Here is a 22,717-nt window from a genome sequence, read left to right as displayed (position 1 = left end):
CTGCAATCCCATTACTCCAGAAAAACCAGACTCACTGTTTTTCATACTATGGCTTGAGGAAACAGGTAAGGAAAGAAAGCCCACAAGTTTACATCAAGAGAAATGAGGTATCTAAGAATGCTAAGGGCATCCTCGCGCTTACCAATATCAATGCAGAAAAATGTATTTTATCTAGCAGGTGTTCCTGATTCTCTTTTAGCACAAAGTAAGAGTTGAAGGAAGAAGAACACAATTTCACACATACTGTTTACGGAGGCATCTTGTAAATATATAAATGGGTTAATTATTGTTTAATAATAGATTTTCTATTCCTTTAGAACAGTTGGAACAAACAAAGACAACAGAAAAAAAGAGAAGCAACTGCCTAATGTTGCATAAAATTTATCAGTAAATTGATTAATTCAAACTACCACTATAAATTATCACTAATATTAAGTAAAAAGAACAGCCCCCGAAAAACAAAAACCAAACCAATTTTTCACTTGTTTTAATCATTTTCCAAATAATCCTCATCCCCCACAAAAAACACCCAACACAACAGAAACAACCTCCACACAGAACAATTTGTTAACTGTATCAGTACTACGCAACTAATTGCAAAACTCTTGCCAAATGGACTATATTCAATTGAGATTCTGAAAACATTTTTAAAAAACACATTTTTCTTTCCTAGCTTTAAGAAATATCACTCCTTTGGGAGGAAACATTCTGCTTCTCTGAAGGAAATGTTCACTGTTAACATGCTACTAATCTTGTCTGTCTCCCAGCTAACATTTCTGATCCTCCGATACAAGAAGCAAGAAGGAGTTTAGTTAGAAATCTAATTAATTTAAAATAATGACTAAAAATAAGGTCTAAATGGCCATTAAGAACAGAACTAACATAGGCTGGAATTGGAAAGAACTGTAAAATAAATGCAGCTGTTATTTTTCTATTCTTATTAAATTTGTACTTGCAGAATTTAGACTAACAAAAGAAAACTAAAGCTGTTTTAAAAAGCAATAGAATTTAATTAATTTCTCAAGTTATTCTTCTTGAGGAATAATGGAGTTTTTCACTTACCAATTTAGCCTCAGACTGCACTGGCTGTGGGGAGGAAGGCCCTGGGATTCCTGGGATACTAGGCACCATGGTGACAGGTCTAACAAGCTGACCAGATAAAGTATAAAAATGAAGAAAACCTGAGTATGTTATCATAATAGAGAGCATTTGACAGCACTACCCTCTGAAGCCAAAACAGCTATCAAGGTGCTTAAAACTAAGTTCTATGCTGCACTTATGCAAATCTGCTCCACTTTCAAATTAATATAGCATCATGCTTACTTACTGGAACTGCAGCAGGGACATGCACATTAGAATTTGTGATAGATGCAGGAATAGCAACAGGCATGGTTTGTCCATTAGGAAGATGTAACAGCAGAGGAAAAGGACCTGGAACTGGACTGAAAAAGGAATGAACTATATAAAAGAAAACTTATCCAGAGAAGAGAACAAGTTTACACATTATTTTAAATTGGTTTGTTTCTTTACAGGTGTAATGTAATATTTATCTGGAGATCAAAAATATGAACTTAGTGATGTGGAGAACATGGCATTATATCTCACATGTAGTGAAAGTCCAATGTTTCATGTGTAGTAAAGCACCACATTACACCAAAGCATCTCAAATTCATATATTAACTGCAGAAATAGTAACTGAAAGTAAACAAGATTTTCAAATTCTGCAAGAAAACGTTTTACTAAGACTTATGTAACTTACACTATTGGTCTGTTGGATGATGGAGCTTGGGTGATAACAGTACTAGAAGTTGGTGATGGTATTGCCTGCTGAATAATAACACTTGAGTCAGAACTCGTAAGCAGTACATTAGGAACCTGCAGCGATGCTGGACGAACTATTGTTGATGTAGGCTGTGCAGTCTGCTGCAGTGACACTTCCTGAGGAAAAATAAAGGTTCATCAGTTTGCAAAATACAATTACAGACCACTAATTCCAACTGTTAAATGAACACAGTTTGATGGAACAAATCAGAATTTTTGTAACATTATGCAAACAGAATCAGTTATAAAATTAAAAACATTCAAAACAAACCCCTCTGGATGAATCATTTAAACCACCAAACTAAAAATCGTTTCAACAACAGTGATTTTAGTTTTATGACAAACCTGGCTCAATTTATGCTAAGGCTACCTACTACTTCTTGCTTCTAATTCAGTTTTGATCAGATTTTTTTTTCACAAGAAACCCATGGTACTATCAGCACCATCGTGTTTACCCACACTCTGAATAAAGAAAATGTTTTATGGTGTCCTTATGTACATTTCAGTTTCAGTCCATTGTTCTGGATTTAAACAAGAGAAACAAGAAGTTTATAGTTCAGTAAAAACAATAGCAACAACAACAACAAAAAATTTTAAGCCTTTATCTGTAGCTCTCTAACTAGAGTGATAGAAGTACTTGAGTGTTACATTCAGAGCTCTGCAAAATATATGCATATCCTGATGCAGAAAAAATTATTTGAGCACAGAAATTAAACTTTCTCAGGTGCAAATAAAGAGTAGACAGAAATCACTATAGCTCTTAGCTTAGCAACCAGGTAAAGTACATTATCAATTGAACTCTCTATCTGTATTTTCTGTTTCTGAAAACCCAGAAAGGCCTTACTGTAACCAATGCCTTCCTTCTCAGGAGACCCTTGATATTGTCAGACTTCAAATTTACCTTCAGACAGGCTTTTTTCCAAGTTATTCTTTTGACAATGGCTACTGCAATCAGTGACACATAAAATGGCATTCGTAAGACCAGCAAACTTTAGTTGCTCTGCTGGTAAATCGTAATTCAAAGAGAACATCTCTACACCTGTGTCACACAGGCTGCACTGACTATTATTTCCTTTCAATGAAGCTTAAGTTTTGAAAATTCATCCACAAAGCTGTAAGTAGTAAAGTCTGAGCTCTCCTAGCAGATTGTTTGTCTTTTTATATATTAATGCACAAATGTGTGTGAGCCTCTGAGCAATTAATAGAACTGTAAGTTTGCTGGCAAACTATGGGCTTTACATAAGAAAAGACTTTAGATCAAGAAATTTTCTCCCTCCAAAAGCTCACAGGCTAGATTTGTCATCAGGGTGCACTAGTTCATTCAGGCTTTTTCCCAAGGGACCTGAAAGACTATTTACAGTGAATAAGAGTTCTTGAAGAATAACAGTGAGCTGTGTGGAGGAAAGTGAAATTGTTTTATTATTAATCTGGGATATAATATCTGAACACTGCACTTAGCATTACAGATGAGCTTTCAGTAAAAAGAAGACAACCAGTACAGAATTGTGGAAACAGAGAGAAAAAAAAAAAGCCCAATGCGTATTCTTAGGACAGGATTAAACATTTCTTTGGAAATAAGGAATTTGGTGTAACAGCTTACAGATCTTATTCAAGAGTCACAGGGAAAACATAAATGAGACTGAACTGCTTGACTGTGGGAAATTCAGAATTCAGAACACCAGCTGAATCTGTATGCTAGCATGAACAAGCTGCACAATTCAGGCAACATTCAAAATCATGATGGTTCTTACATGTGAACAAAGACTGCAAGATTATATGTACACTTGATAAAGAATGGACCCTTGGAAGGATTTTTACAGAATCACAGATTGCTTGGAGCTGGAAGTGACCTTTAGAGACCATTCCAGTCCACCCCTTCTGCCTTGCTAACATCTTTCACTAGATCAGGTTGCTCAGAGTCCCAACCAGCCTGCCTCTGAGCACCTTCTGAACCCTGCCTAGAAGTCACTGGCATGTCAGTACCACCTCCTACCTCTGAGTGAGCAGCTGGGATTGATCTCCCAACTGTTGCTGCAACCATGTAACTATGTACAAGTGAGCAAGTCAGTTATGGCATTCTGTGAATACTTCTTTGCTGCTCATAGCAGGAGCTTAATTAATGCATGTTCTAATAAATACAGACTGTAAAACTGGGTCTCTTCCCGGCTTGAACCCCTATTAGAAAAGGGTAATCTGAAATTTTTAGACACGGTGTTCTACGGAAACCAGATTTCAGCAATAGTCAAAGATTAACATACAAAATTCTGAACTAAATCTAAAATTCTGAAAATGGAAACCTCACATACAATTATTTGTGTTATTAAAGACGGCACTTATTCTTTCTTTACAAGATCAGAAATGATCTTCAGCCACTAAAAAAAGAACATGTTTACTCCTGAGTGTGTTTATACAGCTGAAAAAGTATTTTCAACTTCCTCTTTACACTAACTTGCTCTTTGCTACACCGAAAAATGCATTCAGGTGCCTGTTACTGCAACAACGTGGCAAAAACATAAGCTGCAGATTTAAGAAGATGGCTTTAAAGGAAATTGACATTTAAAGAGTATATATAAACAAAACCATAGCCCCACCAGTCTGATGGAAGATTCCAATTGGTCACCAATGCATTGCACTAACGAAGTATAAATTTTGTCTGGAATAAAATACTTTGTAAATATATTCTGCTAAAGAACAAGAAAAATAGAGTTGAATTTGCAATCATAAGATTAAGTGAAAGTGATCTTACCTTTACCTACCTTTCCTTACAGGACAGAAGTTTAAGCCTACCCAAAGGTACTAGACTTACTAAAAGGATTTCAACTCCTATATTCTCGGAACTAAAACCCACTGAATTGGAAATTACAGAACAAGATAGTTACTTTAACTGTTCTCAGATGTGCATATTCGCAAGTATTTTCTATCTAAAAGCAAATTTCATGCAATAGCTTTCTAATGCTACCAAATATACACAGAATTCTTTATACAGAAATATAGAGGGCCAGAACTAATACTGTATTTGATTATGACTGTAAGAAAACAACTGGTTTTAAAGTAATTAAATTAGGCAATTAGCTACTTGGCAACGACTAAGCAACTGCTAAAACTCTGTTGAGGGTCACCCTTTTAAAGTACTGTTAATAAACAACTACAATGTTTGAAAGCTCTTATTACTATTTTAAGGCTTAAAGACTTTCTTCCAATGATATCTTGGTCTATTCAAAGCAGAGTATCAGCTCTTACTGAAGCCCAATAGAACTCATGGAACTCTTGGAAAAGAATTAAGCATACCTTTTTTAAGAGTCTCCAAGAAATTCTTTTGACAACTACAAGGAAAATTAGAACTGCCTTGCACATACATTAATAGCGTGTAATCACTAAAGGCTACTAAAGCCGAAATGGTTACAGTGGCACATATATTTTAAAAACAGCTATACCCTAAAAAAAAAACCCCTTCTTGCCTTCAATACATCTGTAGAAGGAGAATACAAAAATCTAACTAAGCAACACTCTGCTCACATTTCTCAACTTCTGCAGGTCCTGTTCAGCTGTACACTCCAAGCAGCACCCTCAGCCTTGTTCAGCTTGTCTCTACAATCACACATCAGAACAGCATTGAGCAGCAGCACCGTTACAGTGACACACCGGAATTACATCATCACTGATACAAGTTTATAAATACTGCCAAGCATTGAGATATAATTTTCACTTGTAATGATGCTAATGAGATACTGAACCACTATTGTAAGAAGACAGTAATATTATCTTCTGCCAAAATTAGATTACTTGGAATAAGTACTTGCAGCAAAAAAATAAACTAACCTCTGAAATAAAGAAGACTTAAGATTTGGACTATGATTCACTTAATCCAAGCAGGTCTTTACATATATTCCTTTAAAACACTTTTACTATTTTTGAGACTGCATGATTGCCTTGATTACCCATGATTACTCATCCTTGCTAACTAATGAAACTCAGAAAAGCTTAGTAAAGACAAATCTGAATTGAAACTCTCTTCAACTTCTGTCACACACTTTAGGTTGTTCTTACAGCAGCCTCGCTCCCACAGAGGTTTCAAGACCAGACTGTGCAAAGCACTGAGTAACTTGGTCTGATCTCAGAAGTAACCCTGGCTTTGAGCAGAAAGTTGGACCAGGAAATCCTGCAGTCCCTTCCAATCTGAATTACCTGTGATCCTAAAAGGTCCTGCTGATCTCTGGGAGTAAGGCAGCTAAGCCCCTCATACACAGACTGCCCACTGAAGATGCACATAAAGACTGACCAGAGCAATCTCAGTGCTTATTATGGTCTGCTCCTAATGTTTTTATTTATTGAATACTAGAAATAATTAATTCACTAACATTGCTTCATTTTCTGTACTTCAAGAGAACTTCACAAGATGAAAACACTGCAAGTCACATAATGAAGTGATCATTGCTAACGATAATGAAAAAACAAGAATAAAGAGGCCTTTTAGTCTTTTCTAAGACAGCATAGATCTTAAATTTTATTTCCTTTCTGGCTTTACTGGATGCAAAGAAATAATTCTAGTGAACAAAGCTAACTGAAGAACTGAACAAGTAACCTATATATCCACTGGAATGTGGCAAATGAAAACTCTTTTCCTTTCAACCAGCTAAGTAGTGTGACTATCACCATATACAATAAATTTACTGATCATCAGAAAAGTCAAAAAATAAATTCCAAAAAGAGAAAAAGAAGGTTTCTGACCTTTTCGTCATTGGTAGTAGACTCTGGATGAGGTAAAGGACTATCTTGGTGAGTTGTCTCTACAACTGAAGGTTCTTCAATTTTATTTCTTATAATTGGTGTTGCAAGAGGAGACAGATCTAGAGGCATCTATGAGCAACAATGTAAAACAAAATTAGTCAATGTTTAAAAAATTCAACTGAGCAAAAAAATGTAAGTAACTGAAGAGAAATATCTGCCCATTATGACACAGACGTGCTGATGTTTGAAAGATCTTGATGCAGATGCATTACCAGTCAAGACTATTTTACCAGCACCTACATGAACACCAATCTTCAGTACTATCAATGTCTTTCAACACCAAGGTCAGACTAAGTATTTTCTTCTTGCGCAATCTTCAGTACTATCAATGTCTTTCAACACCACGGTCAGACTAAGTATTTTCTTTTTGCAAATTAAAAACATTCCTAAACTTTTCCATTTCCAAGAATCAGAAGAAAATTATAGCTGCAGAACTGTGCCACAGTTAAAAAATTACAGCTAAAATAAGGTATTTATTGTGTATATTATTATACCTCATGCCACAAAGCACAAAATCCTAACTACATTTTCAAACTGAGAAAGTTAGTAGAGACAAATAATTTCAAGCTTATTGCAGCTAATAATTACTGAAAAAGCAAATTTTATACTACAACACAGGTAAAATTCACTAGGACATCTGAAATGCCCCAAAGAAATTGAGCTACAAAAGTACTTAATACCATAGATTCGAAAGCCTATATTCCTGTCTAGTCTGCTATCCAAATACTTTTGGAAGACATTTCCCCCAAAGAAGTTTTTCCAAATGTTTTTTTTTTCAATTAAATTCCTAGTTTTCCTGTGCAATATATTACTAATAGACAGGGAAGACTCTAAGAAGTGGAATCTCTTCTCATATCACAAGTAACTATGAAATATTACAGAAAAAAACTCAATTACAATCCCCTAGAAAATGTGCTATTATGGAATATTTTTCCACACTTTGCCATTATTGTTTATGTATATAAAACATCCAGAGATAAGGCAGGACTGTGTTTTATCTTGTAACACAGAGGGCAGCTTGGAAAATTAGTATCAATTAAAGAAACAGATAAAATATTTAAAATAATTTGCAATACATATAACTGCCTCCAAGACAGTGGTGAATGATACAGAAAATACAGTCTTGGTAAATGAAAAATTGGTTTTTCCATATGTCATGTTATAAAAACAGCCAGCATACAGCAACTAAAAAAAGTAAACTTATAAATCCATTATTTGATACAGTTGTTACAAAGCAAGGGTGAGGCTTGGTCAGGAATGGATAATAATCCATCCTATTCACAAGTACCTCTCAAAATCTTTACTGAAACAAAGAAAATGAAGCTACCGATTTTGAAGAACTTATATAAATGAGTATAAACCCATGTTTTTAATCACTACCTATGGAAGTCACCCAGATAATCAACTAAAGACAAAATTATTCAAAGGGGACATTGAACAAAATTTTTTATTTGCAGAAGTATTTAAATGTTTAGGTTCTTAACCAGTTATGACTAGGAAGCACTGAAATAAATAACAAGAATAACACTTTAATGTATGGCAAGTTCCTCACAAAAACATGAAGTTGCTAAACAGATATAGTTCAAGTTTTTCTTATATTTCAATCTGTACATTAAAAAATAAGTAGATCTTTATGTTGTAATCAATAATTTCTAGGCAAATGTGATTTCAACATATAGTGAATATAATAATAACCAAATTACTGACACTTCTTTAAATTTAGTCAGTACTTAATTGTCATTATTATGATGATTGATTCTTAGAGTAACATCAGTATTTTAAAACTAATCAAAAGGATCAGTGTTCGCATACTATTGTTTTCACATGGGTTTTTCTTTCTGCTAAAAACTCTTTACTTTTCAGACCTCTTTCTTCCTTATTCAAGACCTAATGAAATTTCAATCAAAACTAGTGGTTAACTTCAACAGACATGGACTAGACACTTATATGATTAGGACAATGTGTCCCATTGTCAATGCTGACTATGCAAAATGAATCAGCTAAACTAACCTTCAGAAGAATAATCATAGGTTTGTATTCTCTACATAGAACACATATAAGCAGTTAACATGATTATTGCTATAGTTCAGAAGGCAACACATAAATCCAAAGTTTGCTTTTTCAATGGAATTTCAGATTTAAAAAGGTAGAATCTCTGAGGAAAAAAAAGTTTCGAACATACTTTCTTAATGTCATCTTCAGAAGCCTTTTTAAACTCATTTTCAAAAGGACTTGCTAATTCATTGAATAAGCCCACTTCTTCACAGTTCTTCAAGAAACGAGTTGGTGTTGGTGTCTGATCTGAAATGAAGTGGATAAACCCCCCCCAATTTTATTTTTACAATACCATTTATGAACCTGCTTGTTGCAAATATTTTTCAGAACACAAACAAACAGAAAGAGACGAGGTGGTGGGGACCCCTCGGGCTCTGTTCTGCCCTGCGGGGAGGCAGCCAGAGGCAAACTCCACCTGCTGGAGACAAGCACCCAGAGCCTGCAAACCACCAAGCCCCTGACAATTCTGGCAGGGAATCACAGTATTTCTTCTGTCTGTGAACCACAGGGAGCTATTCTCCAGTGCACAGCAGAACACTTCAATGAGCAAGGAGACTCTGTTTGCAAATAAAGATAACGACTACATGAAGGCTTTTATTTAAAAAAACAAATGAGAAAACTGCATAGCTCAAAGGCAGTTTGCTTCTGTCTTTTCATAATTTGACAACAGTAGTGATTACTTCCAAGTGCATGGAACTTCCAAAGGCAAGTAAAGTGTGACTCTGTACACAAGATTGCACTGGCTTCTCTGATGCCTCTATATCAAGCTGGAATCATAAGACTTCTAGCACCTGGGTGACTATTCCATGAAGTAGTTTCAAAACCATCTTTATATAAAATTTCTGTTAGTATACAAATTTGCCTTATTTCACTCTTATTATCAGGTCAAAATCAACCAGACTTCCCACAAAGTTACTTGCATTTAAAATATTGTAAAGTGGTATGATTGTCTGAACTTTGTAATGTAGCATGGTGTTTACAACAATTCCTACACTGGAATGTGGCTGCACAGAGACACTGTCATGGTTTCATTTTTAAACACCTGATTATTTGAAAGGTCTCTTTTCTTATGGTGTAATTGACAAGGAGCAGATTTAGAATTTTAAAATTTGTAACTGCTAGTTCAAGAGCAATCTTTTTTTTATCTGCTCATTGTAACAAATTAGCCACTTACAAGGAAAAAAAAATAATCAGAAAATGTCTGAAAGTCTTTGTGAAATTCATTTAGGCTGCTCCACCACTGAAAAAAACCCCAGACTGACTGTAACTACAGAAACTTAGCACATGCCATCTTCATTAAAAAACTCTCAAGTATATAATGCAATCAATCATCCATTGGTGATTACTTCTGATCCTGGACAAAAGTTATAATTACTAAGGGTATAACATGAATTTAGAGGTGGAAATAAAGTATTTTGAATTTAAGCCAAAATGAAAACAAAAATTTTGATTTTTCTTCTACTATCCCATCAGAAGAATAATCACTGATTGATTCTTCTAATATCACTGTGATATGTAAAAGATGCTACATACTTTAAAATTTAAGAGACAAGTAATATCAATGAATAATTAAAACGGAAATACAGCTTAATTTAGTTCCAGATCCTCTTAGGCATAGCCTTTGCTAGCATGTTCTTACTGAATGCTTACATAATTTAATCAATTATTTAAGTATTGATAATTTAAAAATATTTGGATTACATACCAGATCCAAATAAAAGTAACTTATGAAGAATAATACTGACTTCAAATTCCGACATGAATTATGTAAGAAAACACTGCCTAAGCACACACTGCAGACAAGTATAGTGAAGAAAATGTATCACATTCTCTTAATCTGTGTATCATGTACAGAAAATGCATAAAACATATGCCTATTCCAGCAGAAAAGTGAATAAACTTAACAGAAGTATATACTTACCAGCCACAATGACACTATCGTTACGAGCCGGACCAAATTTCAGTGTCATCTCATGTTTATGTTTATGGACAGCCAAATGATCCTCATTGGTAAAACGCTGCAGCAGAAAGTTTCAAGAAACAGTTGAAACTGGGAGTGTGAACACAGCAAATGCCATACCACAGAAAGCAATTTTTCCAACATGTAAAACTATCATTACTACATTAAAAGACAACCCTCTAACGCAGATATATCTTGTTCCTTGGTCAACAGTACCAAGCAGAAATATTATAAAACTCAAATGATGCTCATAGTAACTAAGTATGGTACCAGGAAAATTGTAGTGTAAGTACCTGCATATATCAAAAGTCCAAGATAACATCTCGGAGTGCTGCCTCCATCAACCAGCAGCAAACAACCATTTGCTGTATTAATGGTTCTTGACAATGTCTAGTAATTCATTACCACTACTTGACTACTTCATTGTGTGTATAACCACAATAATGACAATTGATCTGTAATCACAAACTTCACTGCATTTAACAGCATGAAGATAAAATATACTATAGCTCCTGCCCCTGACCATTTACTACATAAACAAGAGGCAGGTAGAAAGGGAAACACTAGAACCATGTCAGACGACTGTAATGCTGTGAATGAACTAAACCTACCAGCACTTTACAAACATCTCAGGTTTGCTTGTTGCATGCACACTTTCCCCAAAATTTGAGGTCTATGCTATAAAAAAAGCAGTAAGCAGACAAACTATGTGCTGTAAAAGAGATATTCTTACTTTCACTATTTATTTACTTTCACCAATTTGCTATGTATCTGTAATTGTGGGTGAAGTTAGTGTTTCAATTGACATAATCTAAAAAAATGTTTCCCGAGCTGCAGCTTTCCTAAAAAGAACACATTTTACACAAAACATAGTAATTCTTAATGTGTTTTGTGAACATTTGAGCCACAAATTATGTTTCTCTTATGCCTCACTAATTTAAGTCACTCCACATGTACCTTACAACAGACACATACCAAGAATCACCTCTCAGGAACTAACATACAAGCTGAATTGACCTCAGAGTACAGTAACTCAGAATGTTTCCATGAGAAAGGACATGTACGTGTGGAACTGTGAGGGAAATTAAAAATGCGGGATCACTGTAAGGGTGAAACAGGCAAGGGACTTTTTTTCCCTTACAACTCTATTGCCCAGGGTTGCAAATACCCAGCTCTCCGTAACTCCTGTGCCTTATCTCTGCATACAGAGTAAGTCAGAAATTTCTGCGTTCTATCACCCCAAAAGACTTAAATGTAGCTTTCTGTCCTCACAAAGTGGTGCACCAGCTCTTCCAGAGGGAAGAGGACGTCCAGATCCTGACTCCCTCTCTCCGTCCTACAGCACGAAGCTGGCATCTGGAGAAGCCTTGCCCATTTTCCGGGACACGAACTTCTCTCTTCACCTTCCCTGGAAACATGCACTGCTGTAGACCCCATGATATGTCTTCTGTGAGATTTAGTTACCAAAACTTCTGACAGTATACACTGCAATGAGATTCAATTGGGATGGGGACAAACACGTTGCTTAGGAGAAAGCAATCCTCTTCTGTTACTTTTGATATCTCTGAACATACTAGACATAACAAGAAATCTTAGTCCTCTCCTGCTTTAAATACAGAAGACCACATTAATATAACATTAATACTGTCGTTCATCATAAAAGCTAAGTTTCCAGAATAAAAATGAGAGTATTTTGAACTCAAAATCCAAATAAATTGAAGCGCACAAATATAAGGAAAAACATCTTGTTTATGAAATCGATTCTATATAAAGGCAGCAACCATTATATTATGAAAAAAAATCAGCTTATGAAATAATTTTATACACAGGATGCAGGGATGTCCACCACACACAGCAGATAATGCAAATGCATTTATTTTCAGGATACTAAATAAAAGTGTTAAGACGGCTTCCTTTTAAGCAACCATCTGCTAAAATACTCCACAATATTTTCACTTTTCGGTTCACATTCACCTATATATATATATATATATATATATACACACACACACACACTAATGCTATTTACTAGAATTCATTAAAACTACAATAGGAATTGAAATATACTCTGTGGCATGCATAGTGTTACAATCTTCCTCTACACAACAACATACATAAAACAAACTTATGCCAATAAATATCTGCAGTCACCACAGCTATGAAGAGTAGTGACAAGGAACCTTCACATTGAGCTCCCCACCAACACTGAAATATCCTAGAAAATGCAGGTTATCTCATACAAGTTAGGTCTTGATTATTTTCCTAATGAAAGCAAGTAAAGCAGGGCTAGCAAATTAAATTATTTTTAGCTCAGAAAGAATAATTTCATTAGTTTTTTCTTCTGTGGATAGCATTTTGGATAAACATATAACATGCTACAAATTCTTGCCTTTCAGCAAAATAAAAATACTTTCTAGCAATTATCATAAGCCCCTTTCCGTCAATCCCTAAAAATACATTTCACTGTTTTACTTTTATTTGATCAATGCTAGTAACTTCAGTTCAGACCATTACCTGGCCACATCCAGGGGCAGTACATAAAAAGGGTTTGTCATCACTCATATTCCACAGGTCGTTGTGCTACCTGTATTAAAATTAGAATGGAACAAATTTTACAAATATTCCAACAAATTATCAATACATCAACATCCACAGGCTATTTTAATATCCTATGGGCAAGAATTTCTACCTTCTGACTACACTAATATTCTAAATACCCATGATTCAAATGGATTTTCAAGCTCTGTCAGGAAGGTACACAAAATCCACCACAGCAGCTTCTGAACATTACACCTCAATCAGAAATCCACATGTTTGTATGTAACATGACTAATTGCAAAAAGTATCGAAAGCATAGTAAGAACAACTTGTCACTGAAATCAAATACATTGTATTAATGATCCAATTCTCACAGTTAAAAAAGAAATCAAAGCAGCAGACAATACCACACAGTCAAGGTTATGGTGCCAACAGATGAGGAAGAAGTGTTGATTACTTAGCCTTTTCACAATCTTTATTTAAAGCTCATCATTAAAGGTAAGTTGGCACACAGCCCTTTGTGTAAACCGTTACAAATCTAATTACAAAAACATGCACTATACTAATGTTTCAGCTACTAAATTATTGACAGACTAAAAATACTTAGGAAAGAAGTAAGATATTAATTATACTTGGCGCTGTTTTGCATACTCACCCCACACAATAATACACATACCTGCCAAATTTCACATATAAACCTGTTTCATAGGGCAAACTATCATATCCTCCTTTTCATGGCAATGAACTGTAACTAAAAGAAGATATTAATTACTGTGCATGCTAAAAATGAAATAATGCATGATTTCGTAAAGATAAATGATAAAATGTCCACTATCCACCCATGAAACACAACAGTTTTTCAAAGAAATTGTTTACTTCAATACATCCTCTAATTAGTGTGGCATCTGTGGCTTTACGCTGGAGGAAATACATTCATCTTTAAATGAATATTTGTATGAAGAACTAACAGTGTTAGTTCTGAACACTACTTAGACTGATGAAGCAAATAAAGATGAATAAAGATGTTTTTATGATTAAATATCATAGGCAGAATAAATCCATCTCTCCCCCAGCATGCTGGTCATGTAGAGTTGCAAGGATTCTCAAATTGTTTAACCATCCTAAGAATGCACACTTCTGGTACACACCTGGGCACTAGACACAAGACATATCAAGTAAGCATAAGCAAACCATTTCATACTCATTACTGCACAGTACCTGATCCTTCTGGATGTACCTGTACAGTAAAAAACTACTGTGTATAGACTTTTTGGATATTCCTTCAAGGAGGAGGAGATCCCAGTGTCCTTTGTAATGTACACCCAACAGCAAAGAAAGGAAAACATGGCATGGAGGAGATTTTAAACTGTCACTTCTAAATATATACATTTAAAGGAATGAGGATACTGAGCTGAGATCAGAAGTCGAGAAGAGACGAATGGCTGCCAGAAAACTTTAGAGTCTTTGGCACTGACAGCTCAGGGAAACATTTACATCCCAAAGGAAGGATGCCAAAGCAAATCAGGGATGAAGACTGTTCCACTGTTCTTTGCAAAGAGTTCACAACCTGTCTCAAGTTTCTGAATGAATGAAGTATTTTTTGAACTGTGCAAACTGTGAACTTGGTACTTTCACTAATAAGGAATATTAACGAGGTTATGGGCAAGTCTGAATACTCATGACTAAGGCTCCAGGGTAAGAAATAAGGTCCTTATCCATGACACTTTAGGAATATATCCTTACAATATGTGGAACTTCAATAGACTTAACAGCTATCCCACAAGCTTATTACTCTTCTTCAGCTATGCAACAATCTTATTTCTTTAAATGCAGGCTCAAACTAACAGAGTTAGTCTCATTTAGATCTCAAGAGGAATTAGTTTTGTTAAACCTGTGATCATAGGGCACCATATACTTACATAATGGCTACATATGCCAACATATGCCAATATGCACATATGGATATGTATTATGAGCAGACTAGTAATATCCATATCAGAAATGTCAGATGATATAAGAAACAATTCTGATTTTTTTTTTTTTTTATCCAAAGGATGAAGATTTTGATTAACTAAAGGGCATGTAGGACATTTTTTCTACTCAGTTACTGTATCTTGTTGCCAGTCTCTGAAAGATGCAGTTTTGGCCATAAAACCTACTCCCTCCATGCTGTTAGTATTTCTCCTAGGTGAGAAGACGTAAAGATCAATTTTTTAAGTCCACTCATTTTCTCTTTTAAAGGAGTATTACCAGAGCTCGTATTTGCATGTGAAGTTGTATCTGGTTCCATGTTTTGGTTTGCAAAGCCTGTGAATTTTGAATGCCTGATGTACAAGTTAAAAAATCAATCCTTGTGAAAAAGAAAAGCAGCACTGTCCTTCTGGCAAACTTACTGGAAAAAAATTGGAGATAAATTCATTTCCTCATCTTTGTAACATTATTTGACTGCAGACCACATGGAATTTTGTGAGGTAATCCCTTGTAAAGAGATTCCGGATAACATCTGAGGAAAAAAAATTATGTTGAAGCACTGAAATTTTTGCACCTAAAAGAGAAAAGAAGTTCACTCGCATTCCAAGCAAGACCTTGGACGTTTAAAATCTAAACAGAAACTAGATCTGACAGGATGGGAAAACAAAGGGCTCACATTCATTAGTGCAGCCAAATTGGTTAGAATTGTATTTACCTATTACAAAGACAAATGCAAGGCTTGCACCTAGAACAAAATAACTCCATGCAACAGTGGAGGCTGAGGGGCAACTGGTGCCAAGCAGCTTTGGGGCAGAACCTGTAACTCCTGGTGGACAACAAAGCCAGTTGGATTCAGCATCATGTCAGTTGCAGCACTGAAAGACAAGAGGCTACTGGGATGAATTAGCAATGGCACAGCAATGAGATGAAGGGAAGTGATTATCCTCCTCTATCTGGCACCATAAGGCTATATAGCTCAAGTGCCATATCCAGTGCTGAGCCCCTCAAGACAGCTGATGAACTGGAGAGCAAACATCTGGGGGCCCCGTCAAAATGGTTAGGAGGCTGGACTACTACATAACAAGAGGAACATCAGGAAGCAAATTCAGAATGGAGAAGGAGTGCTAAAGAAACATCTACTTGCTGTCTTAAACTATCTAATGTGTTGATATAGAGAAGTCAGGTCCAGACTTTAGGTAGAGTATAATAAAAGGATGAGATGTAACATTCACAAGACACAACTTAACAAGAAAGTTAAGGGCAAGTGTAGAGGAAGAGGAAAACACAGTATTTTAAAAAAAAAAAAAAATCCCACAGTGAGGGCTGCTGAACACTGGAACAGGTTGCCAAGTGGGGCTGTGGAATCTCCACCCTTGCAGAAATTCAAAATTTGACTGGATGACATTCTGAGCAATCCAAGATAACTCTGAAATTTAAAGCATACCATAAAGATACCATAGCAAGGAACAGAGGTTAACAACTGCAATAGACCATCCAAACCTGGGTAATATTCTGACACCTTTAGAAGACTCTGCATGATCAAAAACCCGCTGCTGCTACAAAACACACACAAACCCCATCCTTTGCCTCCTCTTTTCCTTGTGGATTGCATGTTGCCTGACAGGCATAACAAAACTAACACAGAGAAGGCAAATTTTCAGAAAAAAAAAGTTTGTAATTGCCACTCTAATTTCAAAAGAGTCTCTCTCTCTTGTAGACTGATTGCTCCAAGTGAGAATATCACAGTAAGAAAGAACAATTTAGGAAATACCTTTCCCTTGAAAGCCAAAATAGCAACTTAGATGCCATCTTGACAAAAATGTTACTCTCAAAGCCAAATGAGAAGTGTAATAGATGAAGTGATAACCCTGTCACTAAAGGGGAATTATAGACACCCTGGACTGTTACCTAGGCAACAGCTAACACCTTGTCCCATAGAAAAAAAGACAGTTCCTGAAGGAATCCAACACGAATGCGAAACTCCAGCCTTATCTCTTCAGATAGAATGAACATTCAGTGAAATGATTCTTACTACAGTCCACTGAACTGCAACTTTCTTCTGTAAGCTTCAAACCCTACATTCCTTTCAGTAGCATAAAGAAATCCATATGTAGAATTCCAGTCACACAGTAACAGGATCAGAGCTGAACACAGGAAAAACTTGAAATAACCTTGGCAGGATAATCAACTTCAGTACTAAAATCAGAAAATAATCTCAGTTTTTTGGTGTTTGCTCTGTACTTTCACCACAAAAGTAAAATACATTCACATCATGCCTATTTAAAATGTAGCAAGCCTCTTTTATCATGTTTGGAATGTAAATGATACAGTAAATATATAAATAAGTATACATCCATCTTGAAAATATATATAATATGGAGAAATAAAAATGAGTTTGCAGGTAATTCACTAATATTTAGAGGAGTGTGCTTATTTAAAAAATAAAGATGTCTCTACAAAATGTCACCTTAATATTTATCTAAATTTGCTACAAAAATAGCTTCAACAATTATCTGAATATTTCCATAAGATTTTAATTAAACACCTTGGGTACACTTTGTGGAAACTATTATTACATAGTCTGAGGCTTGCTTTCAAAATACCTTTCTGCAGACAATGTTACAAAGAATACAATCATACACTGACTTAAGTCATGTCTTGTTGGCTTTTTAACTGCTACAGATTCTTCTGTTTTCTCTTAATTGCCTACATATGGGAGCATGGAAAACACAACTGACACCTTGTTTCAAAATTTTTCTACTGAACATTTAAACAGCTGTTTAAAATGTATATATATCGATAGTCTTTGCAAAAACTTATTCAAATTTGCTGAGAAAAGTAATTCTTCACACACACCTACTAAAGACTCACCAAACTTGCAGCTAAAGCCTCTACTTTACCATATGTAAATGGTACCATATGTACCTGTAGAAAGCAAGGTGTGTGCAAAAAGACATCCGTGTACAGAGCCACTCACAGGCTGTGCAGTCTTACCCTGTGATTACTTATTTTAAGCACTGTAGCAATACAGAGACTGCCCTCCTGTAACATCAGGGCTGACACAAACAGCACAGAAGAAAACTGCCAGAACTGAACACAGAAAACACAACTACGAACACACACAGCCCCAAGAACAAACAAAAATGTTAAAACTTTTGATGACAGCATTCTTCTTTTGGCCAACATGCAAGAAGAGATACATGTTCTTACAAGTGTGCCACCCTCCCAAACTGGATAGTCCACAGAGGACAATGTGTCAGTCTGCAGCTACAGTAGCAGCTGATTTATCTCCTACTGCTTACATGAGCAGCACACCCAAGCCTTGCAGCTACACTGACCACTTGCATGTGGCTCCAACCCAAGAAACACCTGTACAGTCTGGTTTGAAAAAGATGAAAAGGTGGACAAAAACTGTATCAGGCCACTGAAACAAGTAAGAATTATAGTAGTCCATCAGCATTTGATTTCCTCTGAGTCCAAACATTACAAAGTGCTTATGTTAGAGTAACAGTGATGTATCTTCCTACGGATGTTTGCATTTCCTCAAGCCTGATCATGTCTAGTCAACATTTCCTTTTATTCATTACATTGGATCTGGGATTGTGCCCCCTTCTACTGCAACATACAAAGCCTTACTGTATAGAGAATTATTAACTCTTACTAAACTTTTCTGTTGATCTCATCATAGTGTATAACTACTTTAGGTAATGTAAGACTTTACTTTAAAGCTTCATTTTATAACAGGAAACTGAAGCATAAAAGAATCAGGTCAAAAACTTTAAGTTTTATCAACTTTTACGAGTTCTACTTAGAGTACATACTTATTGAAAGTAAAGTGAACTGAACATATTTGCCACAGTAAAGAATAACAGCTTCTTAATGGTTACCTGAAGAGCTGAATATAGTGTTTTGCTTAGCTCCTTCCAAGACTTCTTTAGATGGGGGGAGGTAGCTATTTTTGTTTTCTAAATTTAAACGCCTCACAATTAAGAGATGGCTTTCTTATACAACCAAACAAATATCAACAAAAATCAAAATGAACACGGCGCCCTTATACTTTCAATGCTTGCATACAGCAGCCACATCATAAATTTCAATCACTTCTCACATTTGAGTCTATCTTTATTTCCACAATTTACTATACAGGTAGATTTGCAAGTTGTGATTTCAGTAAAAATCCGATGTTAGTAGGTAGAATACACCACTTAAAAAGAAGAGACATAAATTTGAAAAAATTAATTTGTATTTTAAAAGGAAGAAAATCCCATTGCTCTACTTACCTGGAGGGACTGGAACAGCTGTATTTTCTGTTTCCTATAAAGCAAAAGAAGAAAGGTGAAGCAAAAGTGGTGTAGTTAATACTTGACCATTACAGGACACTTTCAGAAGTGATCTGACTCTATTTCCATAACACTGTCGAATTTGGCATTCCTAAAAAATAAAACTGAACAATGAAGGAAATGGAGGAGATAAAACTTGAAAAATTAAAACATTACTCCTCATAATGAAAGTGGGATTGGCAGAAAGTAACCTAATAGATTCTGGTGTAGTCCAGAATATTTAAAGTTTGTAAATAGCAATAGCTGGCAAACAGGAAAACAGGAGCTCCTTCTTCACACTACGCTGCTAGCATAATGCTCAAATTTTTTCTTCTAGAAAGTCAAATGTTAGGCACTTTTTGCTGATATTATTAAGTAACTGCTTGTATCTGATGTCTAAAGTTAATTCCATACCTTCCCCAATTTGTCTAAATTCTATAAAGGGCAGAGCATCTGGACAAGAAGGAAAGATACAAGTAAGGATGATTGACTTAACAAGTTGCAATAAGAACAAGAAAGCCAGTTGGACAGATAGTCACATATGCAGAAACAAAGCAATAAATTCCTTCAGCTGCAGGAGTGGCTTCTTCCACAAGAAGACACATTTCTGGTAAACAGAGAGCACTAATGGCATAAAGAAAGGTCCTTAGGCCTAACACTTCCTGTTGGCTGAACATGGTGGCTTCTAATTCAACCCTCTGGCTTAAGTATTTTTCAGAGACACCCCTGATCTTTCTTTAACTTAGTAAAAATTCAGGCTATGTGAATATAGCTCTTGTAGATAAGCAAAAAGTCAATGAACCTCAGAAAAGAGCACAGAGGGGTTAATATTCCTCCCATCTTTTCACAATTTGCTTAGAGATATTAGGGCTTACTTGCCCCAGTTCATTTATCTAGGTTTGAACATCTTCAACCTAACACACATTAGAAATCCAAGCTCATTTTTATACACTAGCTTCAACAAATTAAAAAAAAAAAAAAAAGCTTAACAAAAAGTTACTTCATTTTTACATTTTCTTAGATGGCATCCCTGAAGTCTAAAATTGAATTAATTAATTAAGAATTTAATTCTAAAAATCTTTAAATATATCAAATATTCCACTACAGGATTCCTCCTGCTCATTAAAACAGAATGATCTTTTTCTTTCCTGTAAGCACTTATAGAAATGACCACTGGCTTTACCTAGAAAGGAAACATGATATATTTCTTGGAACGCCTTCCTGAAGAGAAGTTCTTATCTGAAGGGAAGCTAATGGAAAAGTTCTCAGGCTGAACCAAAGCTGACACTGAACAAAGTTGAAAACAGTACAGCATAAATGTGGAAAAAAAACATTTATTGCATAATTATTAAATACTGACTAATATTTCTGTCACTAACTATATTCAATGCCTCCTTAGAGTGCATATTATATGTGAAACAAATATAGTTCAGTTATGCAGAACAATGGTAACTTGAAATCTATTCAGTACCAAAATAAAAGTTAAAAGTATTGAGTCACATTTGCTTCTTTGAAAATCGAAAATACGTAATTTTTATGCAGAAACTCAAGACTATGTTAAGAGACCATTAAGAATGTTAATATTATAAATAACTTTAGGTTAGGAAAACTTCATGGAGGTAAAAATGTATATTTTTAAGTTCAAGTTAATTAAGAGTAGAAGAAGAAAAAGCTGATGACAGAAAAGGGATTTTTAGCACTAGGCACATTCAAAATTTAATGACAAAAGAATGAAAATAATACCATAGTTCATGCTGTTCAATGTGGTCATAAAAGAAAAGCAGCATGAAAAACAAGATTATTAATAAAAGTAAGTATGATTAAATTTATGATCTGAAAGCATTTTATTAGATACTACATAGTCTAGAAGTTTCTGGAAAAAGACCTACCAAACATATTCGTATTTCTAGAATTCAAGTCAGGATAGAATATCAACAACATTATGAAGAAGATCAAAAGCTCAACTACTTGATTAAGCATTAGCATGCAACATCAGTACTGAAACATAAAATCCCAATGGATTTTTAAAAGAGCTGCTTCACTTTATGTACACATTAAGGTTTCTTATTATTTGACAATTCTTTTGAAGCATTATATAACAACCAGTCCCTGACAAAATTATTGTTTTGTTTTTTAACAAGACAACTTGACAATTTTGATTCTGGATTGCATAATTATAAACACTTCAGAGTTAATCCAAGTGAATGCCAAACTGGACTACAGCTTGTCCCTCTGAAATTACGTCTGCAATGGGATGTCCATTAACAGACAACAACCTGTTTCAGCAGATGGCTCAAGAAATCCCACCTAAAACACCTGTGGAAGACCAGAACCACAAGGACTGGTCCACATCCTATCGGGAGGGCTGAATTCAGCATCTAACACAGACCTAGCAGTCTTATGACCCAAACTTCACAACGTTTGTTTTTATTACCTCTTACCTGGCTTTACGCTCAGCAAGAAGTAGGGATGTGACATTCACTGCCATGAGCAGAATATGTCAAAAAGAAAACAAACCCACTGTTTTAAAAAGTGGTATATAAAATACATTTTAGCCATGTTTGTGGTCATTATTTGGAAAGTAGAGGATGATTCAGAGTATTCAGGTCATTCAAATTTCTCATTTCAGTGCAAGGAAACAGGTGACAGCAACACTATTGGAAGATAAACACCTCTGGGAGAAAGCAACAGAACGAAAAGCAAATGAGGGACACACAGTGCATGAACAGGGCATAAAAACACACGAATGGATCTCCCTCCAAGAACAGGGATGCAAAAAGGCTGTAGAATGAGTAAGACTGCAGAAGCAACATGGCAGCACACATATCCCCTAACTCCAAACATGAGGTTGCATCTTGGCATAAAACATTTGTGCTTAAAGCACCGTGCAGCTACCACTAATTGAGGGTCTGTGGCATGTTTTTTCACGTGAAACCTTTTATTAGACAACTAGAGAGACATTATGCACAATAACAGGCAAAGTCAATGAGGCAACTGGTCCAGGAGGTTCAGTTCCACGGCCAGACCCCAGGCAGGCCAACACCTCCCTCTGGTGCAGAAAAGCTGTTCTTACCCCCGCGCCCAACATCCCCCACACCCGTACCCTTCTCCGCACCCTCCACTCCAGCACCGGCACGGACCAAGTTCTCCTTCCAGAGACGACGATGGATGCAGACGGAGGCCTCCTTTGGAGCAAAGACGAGGCGGAAAGGCGAGGCCCGGCTGCTCCCTCCTCCCGCCCTCCGCGCCGGTCCCGGCGATGCCG

The 22,717-nt window shown here is 35.8% G+C and overlaps 1 protein-coding gene across 5 annotated transcripts in view; it reads right to left on the bottom strand.

Moving 5' to 3' along the window:
• ATF2 (activating transcription factor 2) overlaps positions 1-22,692 on the bottom strand; it is a 50,407-nt gene extending 27,715 nt beyond the window's left edge. Inside the window, exons 1-11 of one of the 5 annotated variants that reach the window (XM_017735732.1) lie at positions 22,556-22,691; positions 19,414-19,447; positions 15,556-15,665; positions 13,839-13,913; positions 13,139-13,208; positions 10,586-10,682; positions 8,792-8,910; positions 6,550-6,678; positions 1,760-1,938; positions 1,328-1,442; positions 1,063-1,149 (exon numbers count right to left, since the gene is read on the bottom strand). In XM_017735732.1, coding sequence (XP_017591221.1) covers positions 1,063-1,149; positions 1,328-1,442; positions 1,760-1,938; positions 6,550-6,678; positions 8,792-8,910; positions 10,586-10,682; positions 13,139-13,186 — 774 coding nt within the window. In that variant the 5' untranslated portion in view covers positions 13,187-13,208; positions 13,839-13,913; positions 15,556-15,665; positions 19,414-19,447; positions 22,556-22,691. Of the gene's footprint in view, positions 1-1,062; positions 1,150-1,327; positions 1,443-1,759; positions 1,939-6,549; positions 6,679-8,791; positions 8,911-10,585; positions 10,683-13,138; positions 13,209-13,838; positions 13,914-15,555; positions 15,666-19,413; positions 19,448-22,555 lie in introns of those variants that run through there. The other 4 variants (XM_008634741.2, XM_017735731.1, XM_017735733.1 and 1 more) reach the window with 4 other exon arrangements.
• Positions 22,693-22,717: the final 25 nt, after the last annotated feature.

The sequence above is a fragment of the Corvus brachyrhynchos genome, unplaced genomic scaffold (genome assembly GCF_000691975.1).
Source record: "Corvus brachyrhynchos isolate BGI_N302 unplaced genomic scaffold, ASM69197v1 scaffold255, whole genome shotgun sequence".
NCBI lineage: Eukaryota > Metazoa > Chordata > Aves > Passeriformes > Corvidae > Corvus > Corvus brachyrhynchos.
Note: the sequence above shows the minus strand (reverse complement) of the source record. Positions and strands in the feature narration are given on the sequence as shown.